Consider the following 19230-nt stretch of genomic DNA (forward strand, 5'->3'; position numbering starts at 1 on the left):
ATGAAAAATCTTCAGATATTTGGATAGTGTAATCATAATTGAAGTTTGATTAAAAACATCGAACTGTTTATGCTAGTACCAAATAAGACGGACCTTTAATAAAAACTTTTTAGTTTACCTATATTTTGACTACTATTGACTACTATAACAAAATTAATACATAATTTTATCTTACTTTAAAAGACAGATAATGTAACTGGTAAAAAATAAATGTTGATAAAGATGATTAATTAAAAATATCACATGTTAAGCCTTTACAACACTTTCCTGTAAAATTAGTAAGTTTTGAGATTATACAGTTTTAATGCGAAGATACGAAATGTTTATTGAGCGGAATGTCGCTTAAGCCAAAAAGCCTCTCACCCTATTATGTTATAATTCCAATTATAAAGACTAACAAAAACCCTAAGAAAACACACCACAATTCGATAAACAACAAATAAAACAACAATAGTGTGTGTTACCACCGTTTATTGTAATTTTACTAAAAAAATTGAATAAAAAATATTTCCATCAACATGTAGTATTTATTGTGTAATATTGTATTATGCGGCGTCCCCCCGGCGGCGGGGCGCGGGGAGGGGCGGGGCGCGGCGCGGGGGGACGCTTGGTTGCGTGTCCGCTCGTCAGTCTCACTCGCTGCACTTATCTACTAATCTTCTTCTTCTCCGCTCTCAGACTCTGGAATAAATGTCATCTAATGTCATATAAGGTGGTTTATTAGCGGTAGGCAGCGGTTTGGCTCTGCCCCTGGCATTGCTGAAGTCCACGGGCGACGGTAACCACTCACCATCAGGTGGGCCGTATGCTCGTCTGCCTACAAGGGCAATAAAAATAAAATAAAAAAAGCGTGGTATGGACATGTGATGCGTAGAGAGAAGATGCAAGTGATTAGATGTATGGAAATGGTAGTACCAAGGTAGAGGGGGAAGAGGTCGACCAAAGAAGACATGGATGGAGTGTAGGAATGACGATATGAGAGAGAGAGAGGAGTGAGTGTTGAGATGACGGTTGATAGAAGAGAATGGAAGAGAAACATTTGCTGTGCCGATTCCACCTACTGGGATAGTGGAGAAAAAAAAACAAGAATGTCATATAATTGCATGTGGAATTCTCATTCAACCTGAGCAATGTACATTAAAGGCACTCACTCAAACGATTATTATTTATGTCTTAACATATATCTATTATATTTACATTTTTCGATAAATATTAAGCAAACAACTTCAGACTTAAAGGAAAAACTAGACGAAAACGAAAAATTTACTGGTGGTAGGACCTCTTCTGAGTCCGCACGGATAGGTACTACCACCCTGCCTACTTCTGCCGTGAAACAGTAATGCGTTTCGGTTTGAAGGGTGGGGCAGCCCTTGAACTATACTGAGACCTTAGAACTTATCTCAAGGTGGGTGGCGCATTTACGTTGTAGATGTCTATGTGCTCCAGTAACCACTTAACACCAGGGGGGTCTGTGAGCTCGTCCACCCATCTAAGCAAAAAAAAAAAAGAAACTATAGTGATTAATTGGAATATAACAGCAAAAGCTGACCCATACAGAGATGAAAATGATACTGGTCCTCAGGGTTTGGAGCAAGAAGAAACAATAATATAAAACAAATATAAATACCCTCTTCAGCATTCTGGAGCCAGTCTACAAACTTCTTCATCTGGTCAAGGAACATGACCTTGCCCTTGGAAGAACTAGTGTCTTTGTACCACTTGAGGATCACCTCCTCCGAGAGGACGCTCGTCTTGTACAGCATCACGACCAGCTTACTGAACGCGCGCATGAAGCTCATGTTCTCGTAGCAGTACTCCTGGACCTGTCAAGGGTAATCATGGACTTTACACCTGACGTACCACCAAAACTTAATTGAGTTGTTAAGAGCGAGGACTTGCACTACATTTTTTTGGAATGATTGATTGCTAGTGGCCCAGTTTCACCAGGACAGGTGGTCGAGCAAATGCTCAGCCGGGAGGTTTGGGATTTGCTAATAGCTGCCTGAGCGCCTCTAAAGGACACCTAACAACTCAAAGGCAGTTGCTTCGCGAATGAATCTACTACCGGATCGGAATCCTGACCCACTGAGAAGGTCCGGCAAGAAACTCAGCGGGCTGATGTTAAGTTACGTGGCATTCTTTGCAGAGTTCGACCAGTACGGTTACCAGGGCGTTGCAGACTGCAGCACAGTCAACAATTCAAAGACCTTCATTTAACCAAATTCTAAAATGAAGACAGATAGCAAGTCTACTTGTAATTCTTTACCGGTAGTAGGACCTCTTGTGAGTCTGCACGGTTAGGTACCACCACCCCACCTATTTCTGCCGTGAAGCAGTAATGCGTTTTCGTTTGAAGGGTGGTGAAGTCATTGTAACTATACTGAGACCTTAGAACTTATATCTCAAGGTGGGTAGTGCATTTACGTTGTACATGTCTATGAGCTCCAGCAACCGCTTAACACCAGGAAGGCTGTGAGCTCGTCCACATGGCTAAGCATTAAAAAAAATTTCCTGGGTATGACAAATGACAGTTATTGTCACAGAAGTATTTTATTTTCCTAGATATTTCCAGTGTCCCCAGTGTAAGTAAGTACCTTGGTGAGCAGGGCCAGCTCTGCGCGCGCGGACTGCGCGAAGGCGGCGAGCAGCGGCGTGTAGTGGCGCAGGTGCTTGGCCGCCTGCTCGGCGATGAGCTCCTCCTTCTTGTTCCACTCGCCGCGCGACATCACGCACTGCCACACCTGCCAACCCACGGTACTCATCAGTCACCGCCCGCACTGCACACCGCACTGTGACAGTGTCGCTGCTTGCATTCAGACTGCCATGTCGTCAGGGCGAGCGCGGTCGGCGGCGCAGGCCCGGACCTGCCGAAGTACTCGCCGAGGAGGGGGCCCGCGACCGCCAACCGCGACGCTACGACTCGTCATCAAGTTTCATCATTATTATTTTTGAGTATAACTAGCTGTACCCGTCCGCTTCGCTGGGCATTTAAAATTAACATTATTATTTCTCACCCCCACAAAGATTCTCATCATTAACGCAACTGGTGTAGGGAGTCCAACACTCATATAAATATTAGCCTATCCATTAAGTACATGTATTCTCTACATGGATAGCAAGTTTCAAGTCAATCGGATGCACGGTTCAGTAGTTATAATGGAACATCCGTAAAAACCACTGTAGATTTATGTATTAGTATATATGTACAGTTACCGTTAAATCAAGTTGAATCGGGACCCTTTGCAAACCCAACACAAATTTTCAATGGTTTTTCTTAGGGTAATATACCAATATAATTGAGATTAAAATGGTTCCGGAAACTTAATTTTTTATATACGATGCGTTATTTTACATAGTTCATTACAAAATGTACACAAAAACTGAAAAAACTAGCTTGCTAGATGAGCTTGTCACAGCACTAACAATTGCAATGAACTATCCTCACACAATTTACTCTCACCGGGAACATGTACTTTTGTTAAAAACCCCTAAGTAATTTTTAATTGTATTTAATTACATTGCAAATTTCAAAATTTGTTCCAACATTAATTTTAAATGTAGTTTAAACTATTTTTAACGGTAACCACAATTTTGATTGATCGGATGTGGTGGATCGGACTCACGATGGTGACGACGTCGTGATCGGGAATGTGGTGCCTCTGCGCCATCTCTCGCAGGTCGGTGATGACGTCACGGATCACCTTCTCCTCGGCGAGCTGCTCCAGCAGGGACGCCGTCAGCTCACGGCGAGCCTCCTGCACATCACACACTGCATCATCACTACATAGTATAAAACAAAGTCGCTTTCTCTATACCCATATCCCTATGTATGCTTAAATCTTTAAAACTACGCAACGGATTTTGATGCGGTTTTTTCAATAGATAGAGTGACTGAAGAGGAAGGTTTATATGTATAATAACTTCCATTAATATAGAGAAGGAGAAATCAATAATAAATTGCAGTTTCCGAAGCGAAGCGAGGGCGAATCGCTAGTTGTATCAATATAAAACAATTTACTAGATACTCATGTGTTTGTTACTTCGACGATCTACACAGCAAGTTAGTTACCAGTCAGTACACATTACTACTACACATTTTGGAATTTGAAATCGAAGCACTTATAATAAACCACTTAACTTTGTAAATGAATGTGGTTATTGTTAACAAGGTATCTTTCTATTATTACAGTTTTCGAGAAAGAGTTTCCTGTTAGAGTTACTGGTAGTAGGACCTCTTGTGAGTTCGCACGGGTAGGTACCACCGCCCTGCCTATTTCTGCCGTGAAGCAGTAATGGGTTACGGTTTGAAGGGTGGAGCAGCCGTTGTAACTATACTGAAACTTAGAACTCATATCTCAAGGTGGGTGGCGCATTTACGTTGTAGATGTCTATGGGCTCCAGTAACCACAACACCAGGTGGGCTGTGAGCTCGTCCACCCATGTAAGCAATAAAAAAAACACTTAAAGTTAGACATGAATACATCTGCCCCGCCATACTCATGCAAACATACTCAGTTATAGATAATGCTACGGATGCACACCTGCGAGGCTTGTGCACGATGTAGTCGCAGCAGCTCGGCGAGTCCGCGAGAAGAGAAGGCAGCGCCCAGAGCCTCCTCGCTGCGGCGATTAAGCGGGAGGAACTCCAGCAGTCTGCAAAATGGGGCCTAATTAAGTAATTGCAAGAGTATTGCCATTGTAGTATATCAAGTCTTAAAGAGGGTGTGGTGTGGCATTTACGCCTATGATCTCTAATAACAATTTAACACCAGGTAGACCCTGAACTCGTCCACCCATTTAAGCAATAAAAAACATAATTCGTAGTGTTGGCAGAAAAATAATTTGTTATTTTTTTCTTTATTCCTAAACTGTTAACTTGCGAATATATTTTTTTCGTCTAATCAATTATTCTAAAACAGCAATGCAGTATCACATGCACGGATTGCTATTCACCCCTTTGTGCACAGAGGCGAATCCCATTCCATGCCAGCACGTCGGGCCCGTGTCCCGTGACCACTTATGGCGGGTGGTCGTAACTTAACGCTAGCGATCGTCAGAAATTAAAAAGAAAATTGGAGAACTATACTAAACTACTAAAATATACTGTAGATTTATAAACTAATGTATGGACCAACAGTATGATGATGGTTGTGTAAAACTATTTCGCAACGTCGTGGAAGGGAATGTAGCGACAATAATGACAACGCTGCATTAGTTAGTACAGCGCGCCAGTACTATGACGCGTTTTCTCTACCCATTGTGTTATTTATAGTCGATTATATTTAAATCGGCTATTCAGACGTTACACCAGGGATATAATTTGACAAACTAAAACTTTACTTTTCCAATATATATTTTATTGCCCTTGTAGGCAGACCAGAATACGGCCCACCTGATGGTGAGTGGTTACCGTCACCCTTGGACTTTAGCAATGCCAGGGGCAGATCCAAGCCGCAGCCTACCGCTTAATACTCTCCACAAGCCTCTTTTAAAGAAGGACATGTCATAGCGCTCGGGAAACACTGTGGAGGGCAGCTCATTCCATAGCCGAATGGTACGTGGCAAAAAAGACCTCTGGAAACGCACTGTCGATGAATGCAGCGGTTCCAGGTGATATGGATGAACTCTGCTCCAATGGTGGGAGGTGCGATGATAAAAAGGAGATGAGGGGATCGAATCAAAACCCAAGTAGTAGTAGCGAGGTTGGGCAATGAATCTATTTGCACCAACGACATTGAAAGTCTACGGACCTGCCTTCAAGCTGTCCCTTCTTGAGCGCCGTGACGAGCGAGGTGACGCCGCGCTCCTGCTTGATGATCGCGAACACTTCCAGCACGAAGTCCAGCGCCAGGTTGTCCTTCAGCAGATGTTCGTTCACCAGGACCAGCAGCACGGATGGAGGCACGCATCCGTTACCTGCAGGTGCAAATATATTTTAATTTATGTTCGTTTGGTACCACATAAGCATAATTGGATTCATATAGCATCTTATTATATACCAAACCCCATGGACATTGATTTAGTTAAATAAAATAACTTATATTAGAAATAATTAACTAGAATAACTTTTATTATATATTAGACAAAATGACCCGATAACTTAGACAAAGTGATTTACAATTACATTGCAGAATTACACTCCAATGGGGTGGTTATTTGGTCACACCAGCGGCTAGGTGAACGGCCGCATGGTCTCTTTCCTTGCACCTTGCATGTCACCATCACTTTGTCCAAGTTATCTGGTCATTTTGTCTGATATATAATAGAAGTTATTCTAGTTAACTAGTGGTCTCCCGGTAGTCGAAATTCGACTGTAATTAAATGAAATTATAATTTTGAACATTATTATATGTAATTGTATTGTCAAAGACTATACTTCTATAATAACAGCTTTCGCGAAGACTACACTATAGACAAACAATATTAAGGATAAACAATATTAATCTATTCTCAATTTGACCACAGTAAAGTCTGTCTGGAATAACAAAAGTTTGACAGTAAACAAAAAGTATAGTAGTACAGTATGATAGATATATATATATGGACCGTTTATTTTGAAAGTGGTGTAATTCCATTTTTAAGAAAAATGAGCTATCACGTAATTCATGCTTAATTTAATGTACATTTTTTATATATAACTAGTCCGTGTTTAATTTCTCCAAAAAATCCCATGTTTTGTACAACTTAAAATCGGTCAGTAAATGAAAAATTGCATAATCATCGATTATGAAAGTGGTGTAAGTCCAATTGACAGAGGTAGGTGGCATAGCCAGATGGATGCCGATCAGTGTTTTGTTATTGGTCAATTGGTTGCAAATATGTTGGTTGAGGTTCCTCAAAATTGCACCATATACAATTTTTTATAAAACAACGACAGTTATCGCAGAATTTAAAATTATCAATTTATTACCTCTACGTCCTGGAAGACCGTTAAAATTTGAAAAAATCGCCCTGGAGCCTTTATACCAAAATGCCAGACCTATTACGTACGAAAAATATAAAGACATGAAGCAGCTACTAACCTGTATACCTCCGGTGCATCATGCATATTTTGAAACACTACCACATGCAGACAATAAGTAAATTCTTGTAATCAGTATCTTGTAATGACAATTTAATTGCCATCTAAAATAAAATTGTATGTGTTGTTATGCGTATTTGTAAACAAAATTATATTAAAATGAAGTATATTTTAAGCAATATTTGATTCTTCAAAATTGAAATTAACCAATTTTTACAATTATCTAATTCTGAAAGTGGTGTAAGTCCATTTACAGCTCATAAACAGGTTATCGTAGTCTAATTAGCCAAAAACAAATTTATATAAACAAATTAAATGTAGATAAAACAATAGAAACAATGCCAGACTTCATATGATTTGCCTGTATTTTTAAATCAACAATTTAATTTTCTCGAAACAAAAGAAAATGGACTTACACCACTTTCAAAATAAACGGTCCATATATTATGTGTGTGTCAAATACACAGTAGTGTGTAATGTTTTTTTTTTTATTGATTTGATTTAATGTATTTTTATGCATAATTTAAACAAAAAGTCTGGGAAATTTCATAATCCTCCGTCCGCGCAATTTTCGTAATAAGGGGTACAAAGTTTTTGCTTCACGTATTAATATATAGATTATTTCTAATATAAGATATTTTATTAAAAATAACTTATGTGGGGTTTGGTATATAATAAAATGCTATATGAATACAATTGATAGTATAAATTAATATTTTCCATCACATTACAAATTTCAGTGTAGTGTGTATAATGATTGAATAACAAATTTAAAGTTATTCAAAAGATAATACACACGTTGTTGTAGCACACTTCGACACCGAACAAAGCAATTAACGTTGTCCGGCTCTAATTGTGTGCAATGGGAATAATCTTAGGGTATCAATATCAGTCATACTTTAAACTAAAATCAAAAGTTTGAGCGGTTACAGACAATCAACTTCAATTCGTGAGTTTGGTCTTAATTAAGCGTTCTCAAAGATAAAGCAGAAATAAAGTAAGTTAAATTATGAGATTTGATTTAAATTATACTCTTCAAAACGGCCACTCAAGATCAAATACTGTTATTTTGTATCTAACCCAGTGTATAGAGATATTTGTAAGCTCATGTCCAAAACTGCATTGTGCAAGGTTTTTATAAATGCGATTTTGCTACACAAAATCACTCCACTATAGATTGAAAAAGTGACAAAATTCAATTTCAAGAGTATACATACAAGTTAGTAAAAGCTATTCTCAAACAACCAACAGACATTACTTGTTTAATTAATGTCATCAACACAATGTAGTAAAACTTTCACAATGTTTTCGAACCATTCCCATGGCATGTTCAAGGTTTATGAACTATAAACTCACCGATCCACAGTGCAGTCATGCGCGCCAGCTTGATGCGCTGTTCGGGATCGAAGCCTTTCAAGTAGACCAGAACCTGCAGGGCACACGAATACCTTTAGTCACCAAAATTCAACTCCACACTACAATGGACTACTACAGAATACACAATTATTACGAAATGCATGTTTGGTTTGTAAGGGTACTATATCCGGCCTTCCCAATGCGCCAACAATGACTACACAGTTTCAACTCAAGCTTATAAGTGACATGAGAGAACACATATTACACGAGCAATCATATTTGTATGTTGAATTTGAACAACAAAATTAACAAAATAGACCTCGATATAACTAGTTATTTGTGTTTATCTATATTCTATATCTGTGACCTAATATCAAAACAGAAATGTTGAATGGCTAGTGTGCCGTTCAGTTTTATTTGACACAGTACGGGGATACATTCCACTCATTTCATTATAGCACATGCCTTATACCCCACACAAACAGGTAGTATGTATCGGTTCTATTTGTGTGCTGTTCGGAATTAAATGTTTATTAGCAACCCTCATTCACACACAGCACATTAGGTTTTAAAAGTAAGTCAGTAATGAACCAATATTATGGCCAAAATCAACATCAACTTTTCACCCATTTGACTTTTTTTTTTATTGCTTAGATGGGTGGACGAGTTCACAGCCCACCTGGTGTTAAGTGGTTACTGGTGCCCATGGACATCTACAACGTAAATGCGCCACCCACCTTGAGATATAAGTTCTAAGATCTCAGTATAGTTACAACGGCTGCCCCACCCTTCAAGCCGAAACGCATTACTGCTTCACGGCAGAAATAGGCAGGGTGGTGGTACCTACCCGCGCGGACTCACAAGAGGTCGCTGTAGCACAAAATTAAGTAAAATTAGCATTACTGTGGGCTGAGAGATAAGATTTTATTCTCATACACAAGAACACAACTCATGAAATTCAGCAATAATTTAAATGAAATTTTGATGCAAGAGACAGTGTGGATGTATTAAATGTCTACAAAATAAATTACCTTTTTCATTTCCTCTTCGAACATTTTTTCCAAGTACTTGTACCGACGCATCAGTTTCACAAATACCTTTAAAAAGTTTTATTAACATGTAAATATCAATTACAAATATTACATTCAATATATTCTATACAAATATCACATCAGCATTAATTGAACGAGAAAGGGTTTCTCAGCATTAGTGTTTTCAGGACTCTAGCCATGTTTTTCATCATTTACATCAAGTTTTTAATTATTTTTTTATTGCTCTAGTAGGCAGATGAGCGTACGGCCCACCTGATGGTGAGTGGTTACCGTCGCCCACGGACTTCAGCAATGCTAGGGGTAGAGCCAAGCCGCTGCCTACCGTTAAGTATAATTTATTGTTGACATTCAAAATTGTTCCACCAAGATTGTTCGAGAAGTGTAACAATTCAATCATGGGAAGTATTGATCGTATTGATCGAGTTGATATTCGTACCTGTTCGAAATTTCGCATGGTGTCCATATCCTCATTGGCGGAGAAGATGCAGGTGTTGGTCTTGGGCGATTCGCCGTCCATCGACACCGAACCGCCCGGCACTGTAATTAATAAGACTATCTTTAAAATTGGTATTTAACAAAAAAAAAAACTTAACACTCTTTACACTTTATTTATTCAACATTCTATGTCTATACTGTATTAGTTTTAGTTTTGTAGGCAAACAAACGTGACGCGCAGTTGTAAAATTAAATTTAATTAACAATAAGAACGTAATTCATATAGTTAAATTTACAAAACTTTTGCCTTTGTAAAAAATGCTTTTCTGATTGCATTCAGAAATTTAACATCAATGCGCATCATTCTCTAATGTTATAGAAATCAAAGAATTAAATAAATTAAGAAAGAATTAAGGAGTCAAAATAAGTTTACATGTCACAAATATACAAAAATATATTTCAGGGCATTTCATTTTTAAGTTATTTAATACTGATTGGATTTGTATTTTTATTGCCTTCGTAGACAGGAGAGCACTAGACCCCCTTGCTGAAGAACAGACGTCAACAATGTCATGCCATAGGGTAGCCTCACATTTCCAAATAACCTAAAGAATGTCAATAAATTACTGTATTCATCAAAATAAACTTGATTTGTAAACGCTATTAGTCATACGTAATGCTGAAATAAATCCATGACTCACGCAGCAGGCCGCCAGCAATGAGTACATCGAATATGACTTCGCCATAGCGTCGGTAGTCGAGTTTTGATCCGGCCGAGTCTAGGTACTTGTAGGCTGCGTCGAGATCGCCACCGGCCCGCTCCAGACCCTGTACCAGAGCGTCGCGGAAACCGTTCGGGTCATACTTCTCTTTCTCATCTGAAAATAATTTAATTACATTTCAACCTCTGTAGCTGGTAGTTTGTTGGGGACGCATGTAGAAGGAAAAATCAGCATTGAACGAACGATTCTGTCAATCATTTAAATTCAGGACTCTAGCCAGTTATTTCATCATTTTGGATTTGGTTTCCATTCCATGGAATGACAGGGTTCACCGAACTTTCATATTAAGCTCAATTGGTTGCGTGGAGATGTATTCAGTATCTATTGTTACTAGTTTTTGTAATTATTTGACAATAACTAGTCTTTACCAATGGTTTCGCAGTATGGAAAGCTTTATAAAATCAATCTTTCTAGGTGCTATCAACTGTCAGTACAACATACATCACTATAGGACATTTCCATGACCAGACTACAAATCAGTAGAAATTAGTGAGAGTTAAGAGAATATTTCACACGAGATGAGAAAGTAGGTGCTATTTGATATGTGTGGTTGATCTTGAATAACCTAGTATTCATTTTTTAATGTTGTTTTTGTATGTGCGGTTGTTATTATTCACACTCTAACACTTAAACATTAAGATTATCACTTTTAAATGGCAACACATATTATTTAATTATAGAAATACAAATATTATTTTGCCAGCCTTCCACTTCCTACTAATGTTGCTAACAACTACTAATTAATATCAGTAACATGTGAATTTGATCCATATGTAGTGTGTACGTAAATATTATTATGTATAATTTACAACTTATCCACTCTGCAATCGCACCAGTCAACGAAACTATATGATATATCGAGAGGTGAAAGGCTTTTTGATTTAAGCGACATTTTTACAACATTACAAAAATTTTAAGTTTACAATTTAGAAAAAAATTCATAAAAAAAAACAAAATATGTGCAATTCACACGTGGTAGAAGTGAAACCTTCCAAAATAAAAATACAATTATCCTAAACGTCTTAAGTATATGTAAAATTTTGTCATTAGTAAATAATTGTAAGGTAGCGCCCTCTGTGAATTGATATTTTAATTTCACGTATAATCCTAAATTAAAATTCACTACAAGAGCTTTCATACACACGTTAGTATTAAAAAATCTCACAGATGGCGCTGTATTAAATAGTATGTATATTTCTGTCTCATTCTTTGCTGGCTTCATCCTACACATTTTTGTATTTGTGTCTCTTACCTGTCGTTTTTTCCGTTGCATCCGGTTTGAAATCACAACGATTCTAAAGAAGTTTTCACTTCAAAAAAACTTCTTCAGCTATTTTAATGGAGCAAACTTAATTGAATTAAAAACATCGATGCTGATATCAAATAAAGCGCATCTTTAATTACGTTAAATGTCTTTTATTAAGCAAAAGGTCGTTTAAACCAAATAACCTCTCACCCCTGCATTTAATTCATAGTAGCAATTACAATTAAAGAGGATCGGAAGTAGATACACGGCATACACATATTTAGGTATTTATATATATGTGTATACTTATAACTAACCGGTGTGTATGCCCATAAATAACACCGGCTCCAGACGTTAGCCCAACGTTGAGCGGTTAAATTGGTGAAGTGTCCAGTTGGCTGTTATACTAGTTCCTTTCTGTCAGAGCCAACGTGAAGATATGCCATACCGAAATTGAATTTGCTCTAAGCGCTTTTACAGTACTGAGTGCATATAATTTATATTTGTCCTTGAAAAAAAAAAGAAAAGGCCACGTCAAATGAGATGATCCATGCGGGTGGCGATTTTTGTTGATGAAGACATCGCGACATGCACACTCGACGCGTGTTGCAACAAGACTGAGAAAGGCGCCAACATGTGGACGGATCGCGAACGTTGGCATAGATTCCTTTGATAAAACCGAGACTCGACGGCCAACTACCAACGTTCGCTCCAACGTTGGGGCCGATGCTATTTTCTAGATCCACACGTTGGGCGAGTGGGGTTGGGACCTACGTTGGGGCCAACGTGTGGAGCCGGCGTATTACGAGTTTATTTACAGTCAATAGTTATAGTTTTCCTAATGACTACAACAAAGTCAGTTACGTAGTTTGAATGTGTTCACAAAACATCTAATAATAAATAAATCCAAAGTGATCCGCTTCGTAAACGTGAGCATTACATAAACAAACCTCGTTTATAGGATAGCTAGAGACACGTGCGAGGCGACATTGGTTCTACAAAACACTGTTACATAAAATCGTCAATGTTTCTTTGAGAGTGTTCGAGTGAACGTGATTCTATTAGGTTTAAAAACAATTATAGCAAACCGACTGGTACGTCACTCTCGCGGCCGTATGCCCGCTCGCTATCAATGGCGGATCCAGGGGGGGGGGGGGGTCACGGGGGTCATGACCACCCCCTGTGCTGGTTTCAGGACTGCGGTGGACCACTAATTGAATATAATGATTTTATTTATATATTTTGTCACCATACAGATTTTATGTAACTACATATCTTCAATATTTAATTAATTTAATATAATATAATAACTTTGTATAATGGCAAACGCTTGGGAACGAACGCATCTAAATTTGACTATGTGACCCCCTCCTGGCGCCAAAGCTGGATCCGCCCTTGCTCGCTATACATAGTATCTATGTCCATCTTTTTAACAGTGTATAATCTATGTTCCGGGCGCTTCCGTTTTGAGTGTGAATAGCGTGCGCCCGCGTCTGAATGCAATTATCGTTTAAAATTGAAAATTGTTTGTGTTAAAGAAAGATTAGGATTCGAAATTCGACACTGGTGACTAACCCATAGTTTTAAATACCCCTGAAATCTACCCCTCACTATACGATTCATTTTACATTTTATCCAAGCAGATTTGAATTTCATTGATAATAAACGCGACATCGAACCTTAAAAGCGTTTACATCGCAGTCCATTTTCATTTATAAAGACTTTTGGGTCAATTTATTTACGGCAAAATACATTTAATGATCGAATTAAATAAATTAAGCGATATTCTTAACCTGGATGGGTTATGGTAGGGATAACCAATACCATCCCGAGCTTTCATGGTGATAACGCGGGACGAAGTGACGTAAAAAACCCTGTGTCGATAAATTGCGTGTAATAATTAGAAATTAACTGTGCCTCTTTTTCAAGGCTTCGATATCAAAATAGTTACTGTTTAAAACAAAACAATTATAATTCTGTTATTCCTCGTCCCTTTTAAATAAACAAAATTAAATTAAAAACAATTTCATTTTCCATTAGACTTGATAAGGTTTAAAATACAATCAATTTCAAAAACGTCCAGTCAGCATTCAGTGCATGCGTATTATTTATGCCTATTAATAACCAATGATTTAGATGAAATTCATCGCGTCACACCGAAACTAAACATTCAATTTTTTTACTGCTTAGATGGTTTGACGTGCTCACGGTCCCACCTGGTGTTAAGTGGTTACCGGAGCCATGCTGCCACCCACCTTGAGATATGAGTTCTAAGGTGCTCCACCGTCAGTTATACGAACTGTTTTAAATATTTAATTGTATGTATGTTTGTAACGGAATCTTTGAACATGATTTTGAGCCCCTTCAGTAGTTAAAGGGTTATTTTGATAATATCCTGAAAAGCACACCACGCTTTTTTATAATTAAATCATTTTTTCTTACACTATTTTTAATTCAAATTTATTAACATTTATTTTCAATTTTTTAGTTGGATTTTCTATAAATGCGTATTTTGTAAGTTTTTTTAAACTATTATTTATTTTTTATTACTCGACCCGTATCTGTCTGTATAACGGGACCTTTCACAAACTAAGTGAAACTAACTACTAACTTGAAATTTTACTCACGTCTCAAGAAGGACCAATAACCAAATAGTAATATCATTAGTTTGGCCTTATACCCACCCTGAAACCAGTATGACAACAACAATATAATTGCTACGGAAGCGTGTTTTTTGTTTGTTTGTTAACCGACTTCAAAAAAGGAAGAGGTTCGCAATTCGACTATGTTTTTTTTTTATTGTTTGTTACATCATAACTTTTGACTGGGTGAACCGATTTTGATAATTCTTTTTTTAATAAAAGTGACGGTTAGTCCAGGTTGATAATAGTATTAATGAGAAAACCATATAAGTGTTAAATTTGCATTAAGTACATGCGCGACAAATATATGAATAACTCAATATCACGCCAACCGATTTCCATGATTATTGTTTTTAGTGTATATTAATTTGTTTTGGAATAACTTTTTTTTCTATTTGATGAAGTCTGTTTTTGTTAAAGCATGTCTATTTACAATTATTTTTAAAACTACATTTTATAATAATAAGTTATATCAATTCATCAAGACCAACAAACAAACAACAGAGCGAGGACACGAGCAAATATATTTTTTTACAAATCGTGTCATTGAGTGTTTTTCTTTGAACGTGACGTAGCTCTTTTCGCTATTACAAAACTTCCTTGTACAGAAAAACCATGATAAGTGTGATGATAAAAACGCGAATTTACAAAATCTTCCGTTTGATAACGATGATAATTGGTGTTTGATTCGTTTAGACTACGCTCCGGAATGATGTTGGGTTAGTTCAATGGTAGACAAGAAAAACGAGAAAAATATCATTTACAATTGACCGACTCTGTAGTACAGTAGTTTGCTGTCCCGACTATTGCGCCAGAGTCGTGGGTTCGATTCCCACATCGGACGAACATTGTGTGAAGAATCGGTTTGCTCATTGTCTGAATGTTTATTTTCTATATGTATACTAGCTGACCCGGCAAACGTTGTTTTGCCATATATACGATTTCTAGAGAATTCCTAGTGTAGAAAAAAAAATTACTTATTGTAAGTGTGTAAGGATGTGGTTAATGAGTGAAAGAAGCATGTTGTGAACGATGAGGGAATATAAAAATAACAAAACCTCATTCAACCACAAATGCCTCATTATAACAAAAAAAAAATGTTAGGGGTGGAAAACCGTTATCACTTAGGGGTATGAAAAATAGATAGTAACCGATTCTCAGACCTACTGAACATGCATGTAAAATTTCATAAAAATCGGACAAACCGTTCCAGAGGAGTATGGTAACTAATATTGTGACACGAGAATTTTATATATAAGATAATATACTTAATTGTATTGTTGTATATAAAATCTATTTTTTTTTATTGCCCTTGTTTGTAGGCAGACGAGCATATGGCCCACCTGATGAGTGGTTACCGTCGCCCATGGACATCAGCAATGCCAAGGACAGAGCCAAGCCGCTGTCTACGTGTATAGATCTAAGCATATATAAGTATATTCATCAATCTCCGGCACCCATAACACAGAGGATCCTAAATTGAGGTTGGATGGAGTGCATGATCTGTTTACAGTTATTATTGTTATATTATAATATGTACTATTGTCTGTCTATATCGCAAAGTAATTATAAACGCGTTAATGTAATAAACGCGCTATGTGTTGGGCCTAGCAGGCAGAGAGAGGCATATCTTTAAATTAAGATCTTGGATATACCCGCCGAAGACCTTAGAATTTCTTCAATGGCGAAAGTTCCAGAAATGTATTAACGTGTAAAAACAAATAATTGAAACTTGAAGCGCGTGTAGTGATCCTAACACTACAATAACCGCACACATTAACATAAGCAAGTATACAGTCGTACTACGGTAATTTTAACAGTACATCATTTACAGTTAAGTTCTCGTTTTCTTTTGACCTCTTATTAACACAATGGTGGATACCTAATAAGACTTTTTTTATTGCTTAGATGGGTGGACGAGCTCACAGCACACCTGGTGTTAAGTGGTTACTGGAGCCCATAGACATCTACAACGTAAATGCGCAACCCACCTTGAGATATAAGTTCTAAGGTCTCAAGGATTTTTTTCGTCCTCCTTCATCGGAACACGAGCGAATCGATCTTTATGGTATTTTCTATTGATTTGAAATCTGTTGCTACTCATGTGATCCTATTTAAAATTTATCAAGATCTGACGACGATGAGTTCTCTCCTTAATAGCGCATTTTTAATTGACTTCAAATTACATTGATGATATAGTAGTTTCATCTTGTTAAAATTATGTATTTTTAAAATTAGATATTTCATGAAAACAATTTTTTTTTATTTGTCTTGTAGGCAGACGAGCATACAGTCCTACCGGATGGTGAGTGGTTGTCGTCGCCCATGGACATCACCAATGCCAGGGGCAGAGCGAAGCCGCTGCCTACCGTTAAGCAGTACATGCTAATCTGACTAAACTCTTAGGTCGCCTACTTAGTAAAAGGAGCTTATAATTTTATAGTATTTCTATTAGAATCTACTTTTGTGGGCATCTAAGGTTTTAGTGTCTTGCAGTTGAGGGTTCACCACCAAGCTCACCACCTCCTCCACGTCAAGTGAAACGAGGTCAAAGTCAATTATATTTTTAACGGCTGTCCGACATTTTATAATTATAACTGTTAATTGTGAATTAAATTATCACAATAGCAAACATATATTTTTTTAAGTACAAATGTTCTGCACAGATTTTACATTATAAACATCCCATATCTTAGGTTATTTATTTTATTAAAGACTGATAAAACAAAATAATAACTTAATTTCAATTTCCCATTCCACATTATTATTTATTCATTATTTTTTTCTTCTTTTCCTACCTAAGCTGATAGATAGCCTTGAGAGACTATGTCAGCGTAACCCCAACGTGTAGGTGAGCTCGCGCTATGTTTTTTGCATAAATCGTTAATGTTTTATGAATTGTTCATTATAGATATACAACATAATGTTTTGCTGGAACACAAGCCATCATAGTAATGGTAAATTTTCAAATTAAATTATCTCCAAAAAAACTTCTAAAACAATAATAATATAATGATGATAAAAATCATGGAATAGAACTGTAAAAGTACATCGTTTTAATTATGATTACTTAAAGAAAAAAAAATCAATAGGTAAGTACATCAAATCTTGTAGTTCTGATGTCATTAGTCTAGAGTAAATTAATAATATCATCAAAGACTCCACTGGATGCAGGTACAGCCCTGGACATCTTTGATAATAATGTTCACATTTCTCGTTTAGACATACAACATTGTTAACAGTATTTTTAGAATATCTTATACCAAGTCAAATGGATAAGACGAAAAACACACCTATATACAACTAGACTTATGAGTCACTGATAACAAAACGCATTCTTGTCCATTAAATCCATAAGTACATACTATTATGGAGAGAATCCATTTCTAGATTTCCGAATCGAAATGGAAATGAATATTACAATTTGTTGTATTGAAAATTCTTTCAGAAACAGAAAACAAGCTTATTTTCTGATCTTATTGTATTTTGATTGAACGTAGGGAAAGAGGGTTTTAAATAAGTTGTGTTTGAATTAATAATCACGAGTTTGAATGTATGTAAGACAAAGGTGTGCTACGTCAGAGGTTAGCATGTTTTCTTTGAGTGACCTACTTTACAGGTTTATTGGTGTCAACTAAAATATAAACTGGGGCTGCATAGCATTATTTTCCTTGACCACCTTCAGGGTCAAGGTGAAGAAATTTAATTTTAGACAACGTTGTTTATAAAAATTAGCTCACCTCTTTTTCTGGTCTTGATCCGTTGACCCGATAATACTGGTTTTTCTACCTTCTGACTCATACAATATATTGCTGAAAAAAAATTAAACACGTGGCATTAAAACGGGGTTGGGAAGCCCGTTATAAGGTCAACGGCCGCTTGGTCATCGCGCTTTATCCCTATACATCTCAATACCCTTAATTGCATTATGGCGGCTACATGTACTCGACTTACTTCTAATGAGACGGATGCCTTTAACAACTCAATCCAGCGGTGCTGTTTCACCACTAGATAACCTGATCACTTGGCTGTGACTCAGCAAAGAACAAGAATTTTAGGTATTTTCTACAGAAATTGTGAAATCAACTTATTGAGACAACAATGGAAAAACTAATGATAAAATAATATAGCTGATGCCGAAGTCTACTTACATATTAACAGGTTATGTAGGAGCCTTTTACTCCTTTTGCGAATTCTCTAGGACTGCGCCTGTTCAGAAAAGAAAGAAACGCTATGATGTTCTCTATTCCCTTGTGCTAGAGACAATGTGTGCGGTGTAGCCGGATATCCGGTAAAGAGGCGATAAAACGATTGTGGATGCAAAATCGAAATTGATGGATGTTAATTTCAATTCGGTAGTATATAATAGATAAAGTAAATATAAAGTACGCAAAATTAATTTATAATATAAATGATTTTCTAAAGGCGATTGATAAAAAATTATCCTTGAAAAAATAACGCAAAATTTTGCGAAATAGTGATATACTTGAAAATAATATTAAAAAATAATGAATGAATTTTAAGAGGGCACCAGAAATTTCAAAAATGGTTTTACTGTTATTATTACAAAACTACAATTTGTAAAGATGTTTAGTTGACTAATAATAATGGCAGAAAAACAAGATACCATAGACAATTTAATTTTTCAAAGGAGGTTTGCCAAGAGAAACGAAATGTGGACCAATTAATTTAGAAA

At 36.8% G+C, this 19230-nt stretch overlaps 1 protein-coding gene across 2 annotated transcripts; it reads right to left on the reverse strand.

Annotated features, from left to right (window-relative positions):
• Positions 1 to 454: 454 nt before the first annotated feature.
• Positions 455 to 19149, reverse strand: kra (basic leucine zipper and W2 domain-containing protein kra). 2 transcript variants are annotated; one of them, XM_089728818.1, is made up of 12 exons: positions 18686 to 19149; positions 18275 to 18346; positions 10566 to 10742; positions 9866 to 9966; positions 9409 to 9474; positions 8378 to 8450; positions 5751 to 5916; positions 4542 to 4653; positions 3624 to 3755; positions 2595 to 2741; positions 1628 to 1823; positions 455 to 681 (listed from the first exon to the last, which is right to left on the reverse strand). In XM_089728818.1, exons 2-12 carry the CDS (start codon positions 18333 to 18335, stop codon positions 653 to 655), a joined length of 1260 nt encoding a protein of 419 aa, XP_089584944.1. In that variant the 5' UTR covers positions 18336 to 18346; positions 18686 to 19149; the 3' UTR covers positions 455 to 652. The 2 variants fall into 2 exon arrangements, with proteins under 2 accessions (XP_089584944.1, XP_089584945.1); XM_089728819.1 differs by having other exon boundaries at positions 18489 to 18694.
• Positions 19150 to 19230: the final 81 nt, after the last annotated feature.

This window comes from Bombyx mandarina, chromosome 07 (assembly GCF_030267445.1).
Source record: "Bombyx mandarina strain Sakado chromosome 07, ASM3026744v2".
Taxonomy (NCBI): Eukaryota; Metazoa; Arthropoda; class Insecta; order Lepidoptera; family Bombycidae; genus Bombyx; species Bombyx mandarina.

Bases quoted from the DNA above. Each gene is read 5' to 3' on its own strand.
- kra (XM_089728818.1), bottom strand. From the start codon at position 18,335: ATGAGTCAGAAGGTAGAAAAACCAGTATTATCGGGTCAACGGATCAAG. The intron at 9,967-10,565 runs GTGAGTCATGGA...TATTAATTACAG, and splicing joins CATTGCTGGCGGCCTGCTGC to TGCCGGGCGGTTCGGTGTCG. The intron at 2,742-3,623 runs GTGAGTCCGATC...GTGGGTTGGCAG, and splicing joins ATCACGACGTCGTCACCATC to GTGTGGCAGTGCGTGATGTC.